Source organism: Phoca vitulina, unplaced genomic scaffold, assembly GCF_004348235.1.
Source record: "Phoca vitulina isolate PV1807 unplaced genomic scaffold, GSC_HSeal_1.0 scaffold1, whole genome shotgun sequence".
Lineage (NCBI taxonomy): Eukaryota > Metazoa > Chordata > Mammalia > Carnivora > Phocidae > Phoca > Phoca vitulina.
The window spans coordinates 58669565-58689768 of NW_022589704.1; the positions used below are offsets into that span (position 1 = coordinate 58669565).

General features: G+C 39.4%; 1 protein-coding gene across 4 annotated transcripts in view; it reads right to left on the reverse strand.

The window, feature by feature from the left end:
• MAP3K20 (mitogen-activated protein kinase kinase kinase 20) overlaps positions 1 to 20204 on the reverse strand; it is a 180523-nt gene that overhangs the window by 154379 nt on the left and 5940 nt on the right. For 3 of the 4 annotated variants that reach the window (XM_032407928.1, XM_032407919.1, XM_032407902.1), the window contains exon 2: positions 12424 to 12616. In XM_032407928.1, the coding sequence (XP_032263819.1) occupies positions 12424 to 12582 (159 nt within the window). In that variant the 5' untranslated portion in view covers positions 12583 to 12616. Of the gene's footprint in view, positions 1 to 12423; positions 12617 to 12780; positions 13267 to 20204 lie in introns of those variants that run through there. The other variant, XM_032407912.1, reaches the window with a different exon arrangement.

Sequence of the window (20204 nt, forward strand, 5' to 3'; positions counted from 1 at the left end):
CTTCTGGATTGTGACAGTTTCTGTTAACAACACCTTGAGAGGCAGTGGCCAGGTATTTTGTAGAATATCTATCAATTTGGGTTTATCTGGTGTTCTCCTCATGACTAGACTGGGATTACAGGTTTTGGGGAAGAAGACCACAGAGATGGGTTTTGTTTCTCATCACATCAGGGGTACATGTGCTGATGCGGCTTATCCCTAGTGACGCTAACCCAGATCACTTGGTTCAGGTGGCGTCTGCCAGGTCTGCCCATTATAAAGTTACTAAGCCTAAAGTTCCTAGTGTTTCCTTTCCCATACTCCAATCTTTGCAAGTGAGTCACTAAGTTCAGGCCCATATTTAAGAGGGATAAGCATCTTTATGTTTTAACATACAATTTAATTAATTTTTTTATTCCCACATTTGAAGGTAAACTCTAAAAGGACATGAATTTTTGTCTATTTTATTACCGATATGGCTCCAGTGTCTAAAATAGTACCTAGCATGTAATAATATTTTTGGATGACAGAATACCAAAAAGGAGATTTCCTAGTAATCTGTTTAGGTCATAGTCTCCTACAGCAACAATTATATATCCCTCACCTAGAAAAGTGTGCTCAGGAGAAAAATCACAAGTCATTCATTCTAAGGTATTACTAACATGTTGAGTTACCTTTCTCAGTGGTATTTGCAGTTTTATTAGGAGAAACTATCTTAAAGAGTGAAATTACAATACCAAAATTTGAGGCATTAGTAATAGGATTAAATAGAAAATATAGGTCAACTGCTTAGAATAGTGGCTGCAAATAATAGGAACTCAAGAAATGTCAATTTTATTTCTTTACCCTACATTTGGGAGAGAGAGATTTTGGGGACTCATAGGGTCTTCCCTGGAACCTCAGAAATATACTTATTCTGTCTGCTAACAATCTTAAATCATTTTCGAAACAAGGCAGCGTATAAATTTTTAACATTCCACGTTCCTGAATCCAGTTATTAATTTCTTAATCTCTTACTAAAAGTCTGTTCTTGGCCTGCTGAGCACTTGAGGTAAGTCTATCTAGAATCAGAGTTCCCCACATATCCTCATTGTTCTGAGACATGTAATCTGGCCTTAGCCCCAATTCCCAGGTTCTTTGGAGTATGAACTGTTTCCCAAGGAAGAATACAAATTACACTTAGGGGCCTTAGTTTGTGGTTGAGAAACTGTCCTGAGATTCTAAGGGGAAAAAGTTGTCCACTTTCACAACTTTAAAGGTTTGCCCACAATTGAACTGGTTTAGGAAAAGTCAGTTGAGATGCCAAGTGAACTACGGACTCTATTTAAAATACCCATCCGATGATGTAAAAATGAATACCTGTTGCTTAAGATCGACTCTCCAACTCTCTAATAACAGAAGCAATTCAGTTTCTCACTAAAGGAAGTGCTGTTCTACATGTTCTAAAAATTCAGTGAGTTAAACGGATTTTGTTCATTAATTGCTTAATATAATCTCTCTTTAAAAGCAGAGCAGCCGTATAGCTCCCTCCTTCCTGAACAAAGCCCGCACGAACGCGCACCAGACTCGGTCACCCTCACCAGCGTAACTGCGCTAACGGAGCTAATTTTACCAAGCACTACTTTCTGAAGAACAGCAACAGGGATGAAAGTCATATTCTCAAGTCATTAAGATTCCGGCAGTCTCGTTTCATTTAGGACACCTTAATTTTTCTCAGGTCATCAATCAATGAACATCTGATATTAACAGAGCTAAGAAAAAGGCATCGTGGATTCCTTTTTTGGAAACATGTTAAAAAAAAAACAAACCAAGTAAGAACCATGGCCAGGAAAAGCCTTCCTAGCTGCTACAGAACAGAACCTTTCATTCAAAGACAAACGAATTTATTAAGACCTCAAAAACTCAGCCAAACACGGAGAAGGAAAGGCTATGAAGTAGACTAGGAATGTCAAACTGTGTTCTTTTCTGTAGACTCAGGAATACAAAAACCTTTCTGTAACTCTTACAAAAGAAGAAAGTTGAGGTGTGAAGACCGTGTTTATTATTTTGTTTATTTATGCCCTATACATTGACTGATTGCTTATAGTGAGCTCAGGAAATAAAAAGATCAATAAGATCTAGATCCTGTGCTCAAGAAGCTGACGTATAGAAGAGGGTAAGATTTGTTCTATGTGGCCCCGGAGCTGGAGCCCATTATTAATGTCTGGAAGTTATATTAATAAAGAACTTTCTAAGAATTACACTAAACAGCCTGCAGCTCACATGTCATCAAAGGCAGTATTCAAACAGAAACAGGGTGTCCTAACCAGGAGCAGAAATTAGACATGAGTGAAAAAAGAATTGATAACATAGTCTCTATCTTGGGTAATTTCGTGTGACTTCCTGTCTTCACTAGAAAGCAGAGAAGAAAATTCTAGGTACCTATTTATTTATTTATCTTTAAAGATTTTTATTTATTTGGGGGGGGGGCATGAGCAGGGGGAGGGGCAGAAGGACAAGCAGACTCCCTGCTGAGGGCGGAGCTGGACCCCGGGGCTCAATCCCAGGACACTGAGATCACCACCCAAGCCAAAGTCAGACGCTTAACCAACTGAGCCACCCAGGCGCCCCAAGGTACCTTTTTAATAGCCAAGTGAGATAATCCTATTCTGAAGACAGCCAATCATATCTGTTTTGAAACTGTCTGAAATACTCACGGATGGCTCTTCCTCTCCTCCAATTTTTCAACTGGTCTCTCTGTATTAGGCTTTGAATTTCACAGAAATTCAATTTGTGCTTCATACTATTTTTATGAAGCAAGAGCCTAGCTTTGTATAACACCAGTCAGAATATAACATTTTTATTGGAATCAATATTCATTGGTTTGGTTTCAGCACAATATTTAGAGCACGGCTGGATATTAATTAACTGAATAATATTAACTAACTGAGATGTTTATTGCTTAATATACCGAGATCAATAATACTTTAATGAAAAGCTGAAATAACAGCTGCAATAATGTTCCTCATATGGCCAATCAAAAATGACTTCCATGTGCAAGTAAACATAATCTAACAAAATTTTGAAAGGATTTTAAAAATTTAAAACAGCTAAGTAGCAAAAATAAAAAGGATAGGGGCTTTCTCTTGCAAATAAAACATTTTTATGGTCATATCGTTAATCTGAAAAAGTGAAGTTTGTCTTAGTGTAACTGCATTTCACATACAATGATAAGAACATTATAATTCAGGTGATTTTCTAAACTCCTCCTGGTTCTAGGAGAAACCATTCCTGTGGCTTTTCCTCACTCTAAGGTTACCTCTCCTGTAAGGTTTATGTTGCCTTCAGAAAGATCAGTAATACATGCTTACTCGTTTAATTTGTACATTTGTTCAATATGTGTCTCATTTCTTAAATCTCTTGATAGCGGGTCACTTTGGGGTGTCTTAAATGATAAGACACGAACAGAACTGCCTTGAGGAAAAGGGCTGAGTGATGGATAGCTGCTCAGTATATACTTCTGGATGATGACTACATGAATTATCAAATAAAATGATTTATTTTAAATTGCTTATTCTCCAAGTGATGAGTTATATATGTAGCACAAAATCAAAGTACGGCACACTGAATTGTTTAAAATTTCTTACGTGGAAATGGCATGCCAGCATAAAAGGTAGCAAAACATGGGCACTTGTCAAAATCCCACATCAGGTACCTTAAAGAAAAGGGAACAACTAAGAGTTCTGTTACTGTGTAGCTGAGGGAAGTCAGCACCAATAAGCAAAGACTGGTGTGTTCCATCCTCCCTGGCGGCTCAGAGAGTAAATGAAGAAAATGTAGGTACACTGATACAGGATGCCTTCCCTGGATGAGAAAGAAAGGAAAGTGGACTGCATCATGATACCAAGTATCAAGGGACAGACACTTTCCTGTGAGCAAGGGGCGCAGTGCTGGGTGAGGTAAGGCAGGCAAGGAAGGGCGCTGTTTATATCAGCCAGGTAAAGGCCCTAACCAGGTGACCATGGCGGTAGTTGTACTTGGTACATGAAGACGGTCAGGATGGTGACAGCATTGGCAACAAAGGTAGAGCCAGCCCTTGGCCGCAGAGAGCTGCCAACAGGGGAATACGCCGTGAACCTCCTGCCCTTCCACCAGCACGCCGAGCCCTGCCGTGGCTCCTGCCTGCAGACAGTAAACGTGGCCTCTGACACCTTTCCCACATAAGGTTCTGGGAACCAACATGACACCAATCTGCCACCGTGACTTCAGAGTATGGTGACCTGGCACATTCACAGGAAAAGTTAAGTGGCGGTAGCTCCCAGTGTCCTAGTGTCGCAGGGCAATCATAATCACAAGTCATGTTAGTAGTACGAGCGTTAGTAAGTTCAGAATGAGAAGAAAAAGGATGCTTGTAGGACCTGAGCCTATTTCTCGCAGGGAAGGAAGAAATCAAAGCCAGAGAGTGGGAAGGATCTGCCCAGGTGGGGAGGACAAGGGCATTACAGCTGCAGGAAAGAGGGAACAGAGTCACAGAAATGGAAAAGGGCGACAGGAGTGGGGGGTTCGGGTCAGAAAACGAAAGACACGGCTGCCAAGGCAGGTGAGGAGCCCAGAGGGGAAGGTCTGGAATCCGAAGGCATTTGCCTGAGGTCCCACAGATGTTTACCACTGCTAAGTCAGCCTTCGTTCATCATGCTCAGTGAGCCTGCCAGGCAGCGCCTGAACATGGGAAACTTAAGGGTCTGAAAAGCCTCTAACAACCACGACCAGGTTTGACAGGGGACCTAAAATTCCAAACTAAAGTTAATATCCTGACCATACGCATGTGCCCTATGATTGGCTGGAGACAAGCTAGAGTTCTCAAACTCTGGTGGGCGTCGGAAACATCTGGAGAGCTCGTTACAGCCCACACTGCCAGGCCCCACACACCGGGTTTCTGACTCGGTAGCCGTGAGGCCCATGAAGTTGCATTTCTAACAAGTTCCCAGGTGATGCTTGATGCTCCTGGTCCAAAGGGCACACTTTGAGAACCACTGACCTCAAAGAAAAAAATCCAGAATGGGTAAATTCTGACTGGGGACAGGCAAAACTGTGCAGGGGGTTGTCTTAAATAAGAACTCAGGACAGGACTCCTGAGTGAAGGGGAAGAATCAGACTAGGTAAGTGGAGATGCTGTAGCATACGGGCACCTGAAAGCAGCAACCTAAAATGTCAGGTCTAGCATAGTGAAGTCTGCCCTCTGGGTGCTTAAAAATACCACGTGGCCAAGCTTGAGCACCGTTCTGGACAAATTATCACCGCAACTATGCCAGACCTCGGCAGGTATCAAGTATCCGAGAGATTTTTGTTTACACTGGTCTCATCAATGTATTGAAATACAGAGAGGATTTTGCCGTTTTATTCTTCTGTACTGTGTTCGGAGACAGGGGAAAATACTAAAATAGCATTCCTACACTTAAAAGTAAATGCAAATAATTCATTAAAAAGTCCGCTACAGAACTGCAAAAAAAAGGTAAACGGGTCTTCCAACGAGCTAATAAAGTGATAAAAACATTCGCTAGCCTTCTATGAAGCACTAAATGTTGTCACGTTGATAAAGTCTGTATGATGAAAACTTTCATTTTTGGTTCACTGAGTTCTGTGTCAATTTCGATATTTTCTATTTCACACAGGTATTTCCCCTTTTATATGAAAACTTATTGGTTGTTCCTGTTCTTATGCCCTGTTTTGACATTTTGATCTTCTCTATTTATAAATATCTACAGTGTGGGACAGTTTTGAAACTTGAATTTATCTGGCTTTCAACATTTCTACAACAAATTTGGTAAGAATTTTTTTTCTTTTTTAACAAAGGGAGTGGTGCCTTGCAAAAAGGCAAGGCAAATGAATCTTCATCTTTCACCTCTTGAGCACTCTGTTTCCTTTCAATTCTTTTGGGGAAACAAAAAGAATCATGTTTCATATCTCATACTTAAGTCTGGTTTCCTACTATCAGTTGGATATCCACAAGTATCAAGGTAACATAAATGCTTGCAGGTTTCCACCTTTTTGAAAAACTTATCATGTGCAGACGTGTCTGGTTCAACATACCATTAAATACACTGCAAGAGCAAAATGAAGCTGTTGTGATTAAGCCTTCCTGAAAGGGTTGTGAAGCTGATGATCTCCTTACTGTGTGAGGTCAGTGGTTGGAAAAAGGACACTGACCCACAACGTCTTTCTCTGCCCTCTCCACTCCTTGCTTCGATTTCTGCCTACGCAGTATGGTTTGATCTCAACTCATGTGGAATTTACCAAAAAGATACAATACTGGCTTCTTTTCTTAACCTTTGGTATAGATCCTTAAGGTATTATTTCTTTTCCCGTTGAAAACTTTTTTTTTTAAACAAAAATAAGGAGTGCACTGTAAGTAAATCTGCAACTAATATAAACAAGCTAAATTAACACAGAAAAATTCTTTGGCACTGCTACAGAAAATCGACGGAATAGTAAACATTAAACATTTTAGAGGCACATATTGAGACTGTAAAATTAGTAATCTGTGGCATATTAAAGAGTTTTATAAAACTCAATTCACTTGAACATCCTGAGAAAGTGACATGGATTGTGAGAGCTATAATTTTTTTGAGTTTTTTCCAATTATAAAAGTAAACATATGGCTCACATGGTGTTCACATTTGTCAAAAGTGAGTGATTTGTGCACTTCATTGTATGTAAATTTTACCTCAAAAGAAAACAAAATAGTAAACACAGACTGAATATGCATGCTGAAGTATTTAAGGGGAAACGTACTGATGCCTGCAACTTATTTTGAAATGCATCGAAACGGACTGATGGATAGGACACGTAGCTGAATATATACGTGATGAAGCAAGTATTTATGTTAATGACAGACCCTAGATGGTAGACATATATTCACTAGAAAACTCTTTCAGCTCTTCTTCATGTTTGGAATTTTCATAATAAAATGTTGGGGAAAGACATGAGATCATTATAGAAAAATATGGAAAACAAAGGAAGTATAAGAAAAATAAAAACACCATACGGACAGCAAGCAGGCGCCGAAGGTCTTACCACATACAGTGCTTTGTAACTTGCTTTACCACTTAGCAGTACAGAATGAGCATTCCCTTCGCTCTTTAAACATTCTTCCAAATGTAACGGAATTCCATTGTACAGACGTAGAATAATTTTTTTCAGCTTTACTGAGGTATAATCAACAAATAAAATTGTAATATCTTAAAAGTATAAACCACAATGATTTTACTATATGTATATACTGTGAAAGGATTCACAATGGGAGTAACACATCTATCACCTCCCATATTTGCGTTTGTGTGTGTGTTTGAGAAGTAGCATAATTTATAAGATAATTTGTTATAGAACACTTGAGTTGTTTCCAGTTCTTCACCATTATCCCTCTGAGATGAGCAGCCATTACCTCCATCTTTCTGCACATCTCTGATTATTTCCTTAGGATAAAGTCATAGAAGTAAAATTTCTGGCTCAAAGAAAGTAAATATTTTAAGATTTTTGATACGTTTTGCTAATCTCTTTCCAAGAACTTACATCCCTAACAGGAGCATATCACAGATCATAGCTAGCCATACATGTGATATTAATGTTTAAATTAAACGCCTCCAGAAGTAAAATTTATCTATAACCATTCTTTCTCCCAAAGAACAAAGGCTCTTTTTTATTGTTTAAGATTTATTTATTTATCTGAGAGAGAAAGAGAGAGACAGTGTGGGGTGAGGAGGGGCAGAGGGAGAGGCAGAGAGAATCTTAAGCAGACTCTGCACTGAACGCAGAGCCCAATATGGGGCTCCATCTCACAACCCTGAGATCATGACCTGAGCAGCAACGGAGAGTCGGATGCTTAACCAACTGTGCCACCCAGTGCCCCCAAAGGCTCTTTTTAAAAAGTAAGTCTACAATAAACAAAACTAGTATCCAAATCTTGGTTTCTAAATATCATAGTCCCAAATCAAGTACCCGGAACCAGGGCTTCTTCTTTTTTTTTTTTTTTAAGATTTTATTTATTTATTTGACAGAGAGAGACACAGCAAGAGAGGGAACAGAAGCAGGGGGAGTGGGAGAGGGAGAAGAAGGCTTCCCACCAAGCAGGGAGCCCGATGCGGGGCTCGATCCCAGGACCCTGGGATCATGACCTGAGCCGAAGGCAGACGCTTAACGACTGAGCCACCCAGGCGCCACAGGAACCAGGGCTTCTTGAAGAAATGGCTGATTCCTGGAATCAGGAAGGAACTAGATCAGCCTGGAACATCTTCTTGTGCCAGGAAGAAAATGCTAAAAAGTGATGGAGACATCAAAAGGACACAGGAACTAACTTGAAGGGACTCTTGCATCGGGACATTTTCAGCATGAAAGTGAGTAACAATGTAATACAACATTTGAATTTGAAAAAGAATCCATAAGTCTACAATGAAACAATAAATGAATGAACAGGTGCATAAATAAGTGAAGAAAGGAAGGCTCTCATTTATGCTAGACCTTTTTGCTGTCTACACAGTAACTGTCATAATAATACCCGATTCAGGGCGCCTGGGTGGCTCAGTTGGTTAAGCGACTGCCTTCGGCTCAGGTCATGATCCTGGAGTCCCAGGATCGAGTCCCACATCGGGCTCCCTGCTCAGCAGGGGGTCTGCTTCTCCCTCTGCCCTCTTCCTTCTCGTGCTCTCTGTCTCTCATTCTTTCTCTCTCAAATAAATAAATAAAATCTTTAAAAAAAAAAAAATAATAATACCCGATTCAAACAAGAATCACCAACAGATGCTTAAAACATTGAGTAACTTCTGTTGGGAGATGATATTTACATAGCCTCAAAGTATCTTCCAACATCTTAATTATTAATTACAAAGGGGAGAAAAAAGATATTTTTACTGTAGAGAAATTGGGTGAACCCCTTAGTCGAGGGTTCAAAATTAGTATCACCAATAACGAGACAAACGGACATGATAGTCTCCCGTTAAAATATGCCAAGGGCATGTGACCTCTGAAGTATTCCTACCAAAACTACATAACCTTAAACTAGGCAAGAGGAAAGGAAAATCAGATAAACCCAAAATGAGGGACATTCTACACAACTGTCCTGCACTCTTCAAAAATGTCAAAGTTTAAAAGACAAAGAAAACCAGAGAGACTGCTCAATTAAAGCAGACTAAATAGATACACCAATTAAGTGCAATATGTGATCCTGATTGGATCCTGGGTTGAAAAAAACTGCCATAAAAAGTCCTTATTGGGACAATCAACAAAACTGAATACAGACTGTAGGATAGGTAATATTATTGCATTAGTATTAAATTTTCTGATTGGATAGTTGTATTACGGATGCATTCTCAGGAGATTCTAAAGTGTTTAGGGATAGATGTACCTAGTATCTGCAATTTATCTCATGGTTCAATAAAATATGTATGAATACAGGGGTGCCTGGGTGGCTCAGTCAGTTAAGCATCCAACTCTTGGTCTCAGCTCAGATCATGATCTCAGGGTCATGAGACTGTGTCCTGCATCGGGCTCTACACTCAGCAGGGAGTCTGCTTGAGGATTCTCTCCTTCTGCCCTCTTCCCTCTCTCTCTCTCTCTCTCTCTATCTCTCTCAAAATAAATAAATCTCTAAACAAACAAAAACATGTATGAATATGTATAAATTAATATAATATATAAAGAGAAAGCAAATGCTGAAAAATATTAATAAGTGGTGATTCTAGGAGAATGCTAGAATTCAAGGTACTATTCTTGTAGTTACTCCCTAGGTGTAAAAATTTTTTAAAAATTAAGTTTTAAATAACTACATAGATTTTAAGTAAATTCCATTTTTCTTTCTTTTCTTCTAAATTAAAAAAGTAATAGATACTCACTAAAGCAGAGAAAAGTAATACATACTAAATTAGAGGTCTACAAAAAAAGTCAAAATAGAAAGTCATTCTCTATCCTCTTACATATGTGAAGTTCAAGAGTTTGGTAAATATTTTCTCCACCTTTCACGAAGTTCATAAAACATAATCAGGTATCAGATACCCTTCAAGAGTTACATGAGTGAGCTTCAAACATATTATTAAACGTCCCATTGCTTCTTGGCAAAAATGACCAAGTAACATAAAACTGAATCTACACGTTGGAAAAAAAATCCAGAGCTTATTACCTTTACCTTACTTAGAAAACACCTAGCTGGAAAGCCAGTACACAGTTCATAAACTATAACAAAAATCAACCTAAGAAATGCATATTTTCTTTCCCAATAAGTGCCAACCCCTAGCCAAAATGTTTTACATCTCAAATTCATGTTGAGTCAGTAAGTGTGGGGATGCTTTGCAATAATTGACCATGTCTCCTTATCACTGACAATCACTGACTAACCAAGCCCCCAAAGCTGAAACTGAGTTTCTGGTTTTCCTACTTAAAGTTTATGAGTTATGTTCCTGCAGTTTACTATAAATCAACTCAATTTCTGAATGATAACCCATTTAGGTTAAATACCTACATAAGAGCAGGACTTGGTAGTTTCCAACTCCTGCTTTCACCCCTGTGCTTTCCTATGTCATTTTCCTAGCTTTCTCAAAGATAGTAAAAAAAAATAAAATTAAAAAAATTAAAAAATAAGTGGTACTATGTATGGGGGGTGGGGGTGGAGTGAATAGGTTGCAATTACTGTTTTCCTGGCAAAATTTGTTCTATGACTCGAAAAGTCTTTCTCACATCCAACAATCATATAAGAACATGCTTGTTGTACGGAAGCTGCATGACATAATGCTTACAAACATTAGCATGCTTAAATATTTTGAATATAAATTTGATGGAATTGGTTTATTTTCTGTCTAACCTGGTCAACTACAGATATCAGAGTTAAGAACTACAGAACGGGGGCGCCTGGGTGGCTCAGTCGTTAAGCGTCTGCCTTCGGCTCAGGTCATGATCTCAGGGTCCTGGGATCAAGCCCCGCATCGGGCTCCCTGCTCGGCGGGAAGCCTGCTTCTCCCTCTCCCACTCCCCCTGCTTGTGTTCCCTCTCTCGCTGTCTCTCTCTGTCAAATAAATAAATAAAATCTTTAAAAAAAAAAAAGAACTACAGAACGGAGTCTGATCTCCTGGATTTTACTTGCCCCTCCTGAGGCCCCTTAATACATTTTTCAAATCTCTGTTTCCCCATCTATAAAATGGGTACAATAATGCTTGCCTGTAAAGGACGTAGCGTTCACTAGATGAAAGAAGCTAGGTTCCATCCAGGGTAAGAAATGGTTTTACTATGTGGTTACTATTTTCAAATGTGTTGATCAAGAAATAAGGGGGAGGAAACTTTTTCTACATAGCACCCTTCTGTTTTGTGGCGTTAAAAGCTATCGCTCCTTAATGCTTTCCACAACCTACAGGTTACCCCAAGGCAGAAAGATCTTAGTCCTTCTCACCTGGCCTCAACAATTGGAAACCCAGCTGGTGACCACAGAGTCACACAGCACTGCTGGGAGGAAATGCCACAAAGTGTTGCCATTCGGGTCTCCTTCTCTAATCAATTGCTATGGCTCACTGACAGCAGTTAATGAAAAAAAAAAAATGAAATCATTCAGGGAAGATTAAAAGATATTTATGGAAAAGTTCCCTTTAAAAAGACATTGGGAAAAAAAACCAATAATTAGCCAAAAGAGGACATAAAGAGAAATGACCGGAACAAGCTCCAGAGGGTAGCTGTTAAAAGCTATCAATGCACTGAGCCCCTGCAGGTCAGCTCCACAGTTAGCTTTATTCTCCAGGTCCCAAACTGAACATGGGGACCAAGCTGTGTCATATTCCTAAGGAAGAGGAAGGGCCTAGGTAGGAGCTCTGCGCTCCCTCCAGGACCAGCACAAGTCCTGGACTCGGGAGGCCAAGACTCTTTTCTGATGTTACAAATAGGGCAGCTCTTTGTCTAGCACCTGTTAATTCCTTATTAAACAAAGTCCATCACTTTCGGCTTCCAGTAGATGTGAAATCCAAGAATCTAGTATTGTTTATATTTCAGTAGAAAAATAACGCTTTTTATTTTTAAAAAGACAATTCCTGATGGCCACAAATTGACGAAACCCAAAATAGAAAGGGAATAAAAATGTTCACACGTTACTCTCTACTGACCCCTCTCGGCTGACCTGGGGAAAAGCAAAGCCTGAAGCCTAGGAAGGTCTGAAACCTCACCTTCCCCTCAAGGAGAGCTCAGAGAACATTCAGGTCTTTCATGCCATGGAAAGAAATCCTCTCAGTTCAGATGACCCCTAGGAGAACTCAACCCTAAAGCACACGTGGCAATGATTTCTATTTATGGGGCTCCCAGAATGGAAACTGGGAAACAGCCTCATGGATCAGCCCCAAAGGCCTCACTTGCTAGGGCCCTGACAGCCCGTGCCCTCTGACTCGGTTGAAAAGTTACATAAGTGCAATCGCAACCATTTCTGACAGCAGAAAAAGACCTTACCTCTTTCTCTATTTTGAGCAGCTTCTTTACAGCCACCTCCTTGTCCTGGGATATCCATCTGGCTCGATATACACTCCCAAAACTTCCTCCACCGCAGTTTTCAAAAAACTGCAAGTCATCAAATTTAATTTGCACAAAGGAGGTACCGAGAGACGACATCTCATAATGACAAAGTATTAGACTCCCACAAAATCTGCAGAGAGAAAGCAAAAGTTGGATTATAAACACGTTAGAACAAATCCTCTGAATCCCACTTTTGATAACGTGTAACACGCACTGTGAAACTTCCAGAAAGAACCGGATGACTTAGGAGAAAGGAAAGTGAGACTATGAACGAGTCAAAGTGAAAACCCTTACCCTGGCAGCCCGGGCAAAAGTCAACAGCCACTTGTCCAGACTTTGAAACACAGCTGTCCACAGAGAAATGGCTCAGATTTCCCCCCTGACAAAACCCGTCGCGGCACTTCCTGCACATCCCCAGGAGCTCTGCCTAAAGGCTACTGTGTCACCAGGTCTATCACGAAGCCCTGACAAGCGGGAGGCATGCTTTCGGCAGCACGCTTGCATAGCTCTCCCGGCATCCAAGGCACGCCGGCTCTCCACGTTGTGCTCACTTCACGCGAAATATACATAACCTAAGCTCCGGGGCATCCGGCACAAGGAGGGCCACCATGCTGCAAACTCAGCACACGTTCAGGGTTTCTAGTCCGAGAGCAAACGTTCCGTTTAGGGATGATAGGAAAGCTGGCCAAGTGTTTTCCACAAGTAGCTCCCTGGACTGTATACTGTAGCAGAACTTAATTAAAGAGGAGAAAATTTGCCCTTGATTACAATATATTAAGTCATCCAAAGAAGTCTGCCAAGAATGTTTAAAAAAAAAAAAAAATATTATGTTTGTCTCCAGAGGAACAGATTACCCCTCCCAGAGATTATTACAGTGATATTTTCTGCAGTCTAAGGAGTTTTACTATTACCCGGGTAAGCGGTCATTCTTTACACCCCATGCCAAACCACAGATTAGCAGAAAAAACAAAACAAAAACATACAAACAAGAAAACAATGGACTAAAATTTTGAACCTGCATAAAAAGCAAGTAGATAACAAAAGTCTGTACACAAGTTCTCGCCAAACTGTAAACCAGAATCTCACAATGAGGGAGCAAAAAGACAAATCCATATGCATGCAAAACAACTGGCCTGGGGTCCTCATAACAGTCAATGTCAGGAAAGATTAAAAAAAACAAAAAGCAGGAAAATTTCCTAAGGAGACATAAATAAATATGATGACTTAAGGCAATGACTGACCACTGACTGGATACTGGCATCAAAAAACAAAATCTACACAAAGTATTATTGGGATTTGAGGAAAACCTGAATACTAACTATATATTACGTACTATTATTTTATCCATGGATAATAATGGTATTCTGGTCCGGTAGGAGAATGTCTCTGTTCTTGGGAGATCTACTGGGAGACATATTTAAGCATTATACCTACAACTTCATTTAAAATGGTTCAACCCCCCTCAACCTCCAAAAACAGTGCATGGGTATATAGAGAGAGGAAGCAAATGAGGCAAAATGTTAAGAACTGGTGAATCTAGGCAAAAGTTATAGGAGTGTTTCACTACTCTTTCCATTTCTCTGTGGGGTTTGATTATTTTCAAAATAAAAAGGTGGAGGGGGCAGTTTGTATCTATATAAATGGTCAAAGTTTCTTCATAAACAACTTGAAGCTCTGCTGAGTGATGTACACAGTCGGCTCAGAGATCCTAATGTGCAGCTGACTGGCAATCCCATTTTAGGAACATCATGTCACTGAAGAATGCTGATTTTTTTTTTTTTTTAAGTAAGCTCTATGCCTAATGTGGGGCTTGAACTCACAACCCCGAGATCAGGAGTCACATGCTCTACCTACTGAGCCAGCCAGATGCCCCAAGATTGCTGATTTCTTACACAAAGTCAAACTCTGCTCTGCTCTGGGGAGAAGGCAAGAGAGAGGATTGTTTACCATCTAAAGTTTAAAAGCTAGCTTACAGTCTACATAAAAATACAGGGCAAAAAACCCTACTGCATCCAGCTTTAGTCTATACACACATGTGAGTCAACAATTTACCTTACTAACTTTTGCTTCAATTCATATTCACTTAATTACAGAAAAGAAGAAAGTTTGGCTAAAATTTAGGAATGTGCCAAAGCTAGGTACAAAGAATATGCAAGCTAAAAAGTTGGTTCAACAAAATGCAAAGCACCACTTGCAAGATTCCCTCAGTGTTACTGATGCTAGGTCTATATTGTTACCATTTTAATTTTATCAAAGTATAAAAATAAAATAGGACTACGAAGCTTATAATAAAAAATAGAACTCTCCTACTCCACCCCTCCGCACACCCAATTCTCTCTCCAGAGGGAACTAATTTTAACTCCTTTAGCATTTTCTTCTGCTATTTACCTCCATATTTCTACAAAATGTGTTCATATTTCTATTTCTTGATTGTTCCATTTCAGATATTACCTATTAACTTCCCCCTATGGAAGAGGATTTAGTTTTCATATACCCCCTTTACTCCTTGCATAGAAATACGTCACACTTGCCCAATCCTCCTAGCTTCCAAATACATTGTAACATTTAGTTAAATCAATAGTCAGTAGTCTGACTACCGTAGACAAAGTAAATATTCCCAGAACCGCTATGTAGGATTCAATGATTTTTCCTTTGTTGGGTAACTTTTTGTTTCTCTTAGAATTATTAGTTGCTCCGTTTTTGTTGTTTGCTTAGCTTTTTATATTCTTAGCACTTATGTACCTCATCAAACTCTCCCAAGCTGCAAAACTCCTCTAATAAAGTGAAAACATCAGGTAATTTGGGGGAGAGTGTTCTATTGTTTTCTTAGAGACATTCCTCCTGTACTCTTCATCTTGATTCAATCTGGCTGGATGGTTGCTATATAGACCTGACTTGGACTGGAACTTCCCTTCACCATCATCCCAAAATTTCCTTCACCTTCTCTGTGAGAACCCCCCCGTCCTTGAAGCCCCTGGTTTCTCTTTCTTGGTTTATTCCCTTGTTTTAATGGTGTACATCTCCCATTAGCAACTTAATAGAGTACTCAGAATGCAATTTTTTTGAGAATCTGTGTGTCTTTAAATGTCTTCATTGGTAGCCTAGCTGAGTTTGCAATTCCAGGTAGGAAATAATGTTCCTTATAATTTCAGAAGTATTACTTCATAGTCTTCTAGTTTCTAATGTGGCTGTAAAGCAGCCTGATACTGCTCTGGTAACTAATCCTTTTTATACTATTACTTCTTCCCTGAAAGCTTTTAGGACCCTGTATTCATTTCCAGAAGGCTGAAATTAACAGCACATGTTTAGGAGTGAGTCTTTTTCATTCACTGGTAGGACATTCAGTGAACTCTCTCAGCCTGTACTCTCAGTGAACTCATGTCTTTTAATTCTGGGAAATTTTCTTCAGTTATTCCTTTACCACTTACAGCCTTTACTTCTTGTTTTCTCATACACACATGAGGAACTACATGCAGTTCCCACTACTTGCTAACCTCTCTCACATCTCCATACCTTTGCATAACCTAGTTCTACTTTGAATGTCTTTCTCTGCCCAGGGAACTCCTGTCCCTGACTATCTGCTTCAAGTCTCATAAGCCGAATTAAATTCTCCTTTTGGGCCTTAGCACCTTTCTTTACCCATTCAGCTTTCCCACTTACTTCCCACCAGACTATAAATCCCTTAAAGGCAAAGCTCATTTCTATTTATATCTGGATCTCCAGCACCTAGTACACAGCCAGGCACGTTGCACATTTTCCATTCAAAAATTGCTGAATGAACAAATGAACAAATGAATGAACAGTTTCTGGCTATTCTTCCCTTATACTTTTTGTAGCTAGAAAGATTCCAATCAGGCTAAGTAAAATCTGACATCTGTAGTGTTTACAAGTTCTCCCCAAGGATCGTGAAGCAAATCCTGAGTTGGAAACTGCCACCTAGGCTTGTTGGGAAACTGAGAGTATACTTGGGACTCCAGCATTGGGTATCAAAGGACAGGAAGAGAAGGAGGAGGAACAAGAAGAGGAGAAAGAGGAAGGAAATTCTTTTCAAAACAAACCTAGAGATCTAAACCAGGATGAGATCAATATGAATAAATCTAAACCTTTTGTACAGAGCAAGTCCAGGGAATATAGATGAACTGAGGTAGGATCAGTTACATTTGAAACTGACCTAAGGATACCAGAGGAAGGTTGACCTCTGAGAAGCATTGTTCTCCAGGACCTTCATTCCTTGAGATGAGGCAACTAATCGTGTTCTTCCCAGAATCACTGTTACTCACTTTGTGATACATCTTGCCATTTGGAAAATGGCTATGTATGAATGGAACTATGTAATTACTTGAATGTTTTATTGAGACCATAAAAAATTAAGTCCCATCTTATTACTGAAGAGACTAACAATTCTGGGGAGTACGAGCACAGGTTTTAATTCCAGTGAGTTTGGCAAAGCATCACGGACTTAGCTGAAAAACCTGACTGAGGTTCCCACTGCCTTCTATAGGAGTGTCAGACCACGTACAGGTTCCCCCCACTATCCAAAAGTAGAGCCTTCCTATGAAACCTTTCATTAGCCAAAATGGTGTAAAGCAAAAAAACAACTGCCATTAATTTACAAGGAGAAAATTTTGAGTATTTCCAGACTCCAAAATTAACCCCTCTTAGGCTTTTCGGATAGCTTAGGGCACAAAATAAATCAAGAGAAATAAAGTACAGATGCTCTCAGACACAGTTCAAAGCTACGGCGGCTTGATGCTGAGATGCTGAGAGTGGTCCCAGGGGGAGGAGGTTGGGGTGCGGGCCGCCTCTTTTAACAGCTCTCTGCAAAACAAACGCTAAATGCAATTTTCCCTTTTTGCCTTTTTTTCCCTAAAAGTGAAAATCCTCTTCAGATTTCTTTCAGTTAGCAAAACCAGGTATTAATGTAGGTCTTTCGTAAGAGCAAAGTGGTGTAACGCAAATTTTCAAAAAGTGGAAGATACTTGTATATTTATTTTTCCCCTTGAGCTACCCCCTTTAATTTAAAATCGTTAATTCTAAGAGGATCAACTTATGATCAGAAGAATGGAAAATACGAGTTGCTGATTAATCATACTTAGAGCATCTTGGGGAAGACTACTACCTGATCAAATTATGTTCTAATTTTTCAGAGGTGTTCTCCAGTGAACACACCCAAATTTAATGAGTCATCTATATAAATGTATTTACCTAGCACACCCAATCAAATGATGTGTATATCCCACCATGTTAAAATAATTGCTTTTACACAAGGCAATTTTTCTCCATGCAACAATTCCCAGTCCTAATTTTGTAGCATTTTAACTTTTGTTTCATAAACTCTCACAGCTGTTTTAAATATTAATAAGTATCTACCACACAGCCCTGAAGGGTAAGCTAGAGCGGAGCTATTACAAAAATCAAAGTATAACAGGGTGTCACAGCACTGAAAATGCTGAAAATCGCTAATGTGCTGGTGGAGTTCAATCATTTGAGTACTTGAATAGTAAGAAACTTTTTCAATTTTTTTAAAAATGTGAAAATTGAATTTTAAAAAGATTTTTAACTATTAACTAAATTGCTGAAAGCATGTATATATGCGTGTGTGTGTGTATATATATATATATATATATATATAACCATTAGCGAACTGTCAAAAGTGAAACCATATGGAGGCAGAAAACCTTAAATGGGAGTATTATTTGACTTTAAAGTTTTCAGCTTTCTAGTCCAAAAAATGGACTTTTGTCCTGAATTAAAAACAACAAAATAGGGGCACCTGGGTGGCTCAGTCGTTAAGCGTCTGCCTTCGGCTCAGATCATGATCTCAGGGTCCTGGGATCGAGCCCCGCATCGGGCTCCCTGCTCTGCGGGAAGCCTGCTTCTCCCTCTCCCACTCCCCCTGCTTGTGTTCCCTCTCTCACTGTCTCTCTCTGTGTCAAAATAAATAAATAAAATCTTTAAAAAAAATAAAATAAATAAAATAAATAAAAACAACAAAATAAAACAAGAAAAAACCCTGCTAACATTCTAACATAAAAAAAACAAAAAAAACCCCGCAAGATTTAGGATTAGATGAGTTTGAATTCTGCCTCTAGCTCTTGCTAACCCTTGAACGAATCACATTTTCTGACCATGACATTTCTAGACCCAATAAGTAAAAAATTTGAAATCTCTTCCATTCTGTTACCAAATGACTCAAAGTTGCTAGCTCAAAAGTTATCAAGTTTGCAGAATACTATTTGACTTCTTTAATGAGTCTTCTTTCCAAATAACAGCTATTTCCACACAAAAGCAGCATGGTCCAGGGGAAAGACCCCAGTTAGATCAAGTAGCGAATGTGAATTTACTAGCTGTTATCCTTAGGCCCGGTTAGGCCTCTCTGATCTCAGTTTTCTCACTGGTAAATACCCATCCTGCTTGGTGCCGGGAAGTGGGAGAGGCTTTCAAAGTGCCCAGTGCCAAGTATACAATACTCAACACATGGAAATGACGGGTGTCAAGTTATCTTAGTAAGTCTTGTTATCATATTTAGCCATCGATTTCTTCGGCTTTCATCTTTCGGCATGCTCTCCTCCATAGTTTTCTTCCCTCTGTTTTCAGAATCGTTTTACATCTCCATTAGTTTGGCAGAGCAATGATTAATAGATAAATGTACTACTGGTCCCTAAATCCTTCTTTTTTTTTTTTTTTTTTTAAAGATTTTATTTATTTGACAGAGAGAGAGAACACAAGCGAGGGGAGTGGGAGAGGGAGAAGCAGGCTTCCTGCCGAGCAGGGAGCCCGATGCGGGGCTCGATCCCAGGACTCCGGGATCATGACCTGAGCCGAAGGCAGACGCTTAACAACTGAGCCACCCAGGTGCCCTCCCTAAATCCTTCTTATCTGTGTATGTTTTAATTTTTTCCTCACCCCTCTGTTTGCTGCTTTTGGTTTTGGCCATTTTTGCAAGGTCTTATTGGTGTGTAATTATAATTTTCTTTTAAACTTTTTCATAAGGAAAATAAGTTATTAAAAGATACTTTTTTTTTTTTTTTGCACTTTTTAGATAACAGAGTTTCTAGGACCTATTTATTTCAATTATAGCATTCACTTTGGTAGGTTCCTAGAGTATACCTACTTTCCATGCTGGCCACTGTCCTGCCTTTAGATCTTATCTACTGCATATCAAATGGATTCAAGAAACTGCAACTACCTTCATTAGATACCTGCAAATCGTAACTTTTTAAAATTAAATCCACCTTATAAAAGAACTAACTTTACTAGAAAATAGGTCTTTGGACTTTTTCTGGATTTTTCTATTTTTTAGATTTATATGGGCCTATAATTTCTGAATGCAGATTGTTCCTCTTCTTCTATCCCTAATTTACATTTTCCTTTTTCCCTTTTTCACAAAAGTTACAAGTTTATTTTTGATTCACTATAGAAAAAAAACTATTTTTTTTAAAGATTTTATTTATTTATTTGACAGAGAGAGAGAGACAGCGAGAGAGGGAACACAAGTAGGGGAGTGGAAGAGGGAGAAGCAGGCTTCCCGCTGAGCAGGGAGCCCGATGCGGGACTCGATCCCAGGACCCTGGGATCATAACCTGAGCCAAAGGCAGACGCTTAACCAACTGAGCCACCCAGGTGCCCCAAAAAACTAATTTATTTTAGAATGACCTTAATAGGACCAAAAAAAAACCTTTTAGAAAACAGCCCTCAACAACTTCTTCCGCCAACCT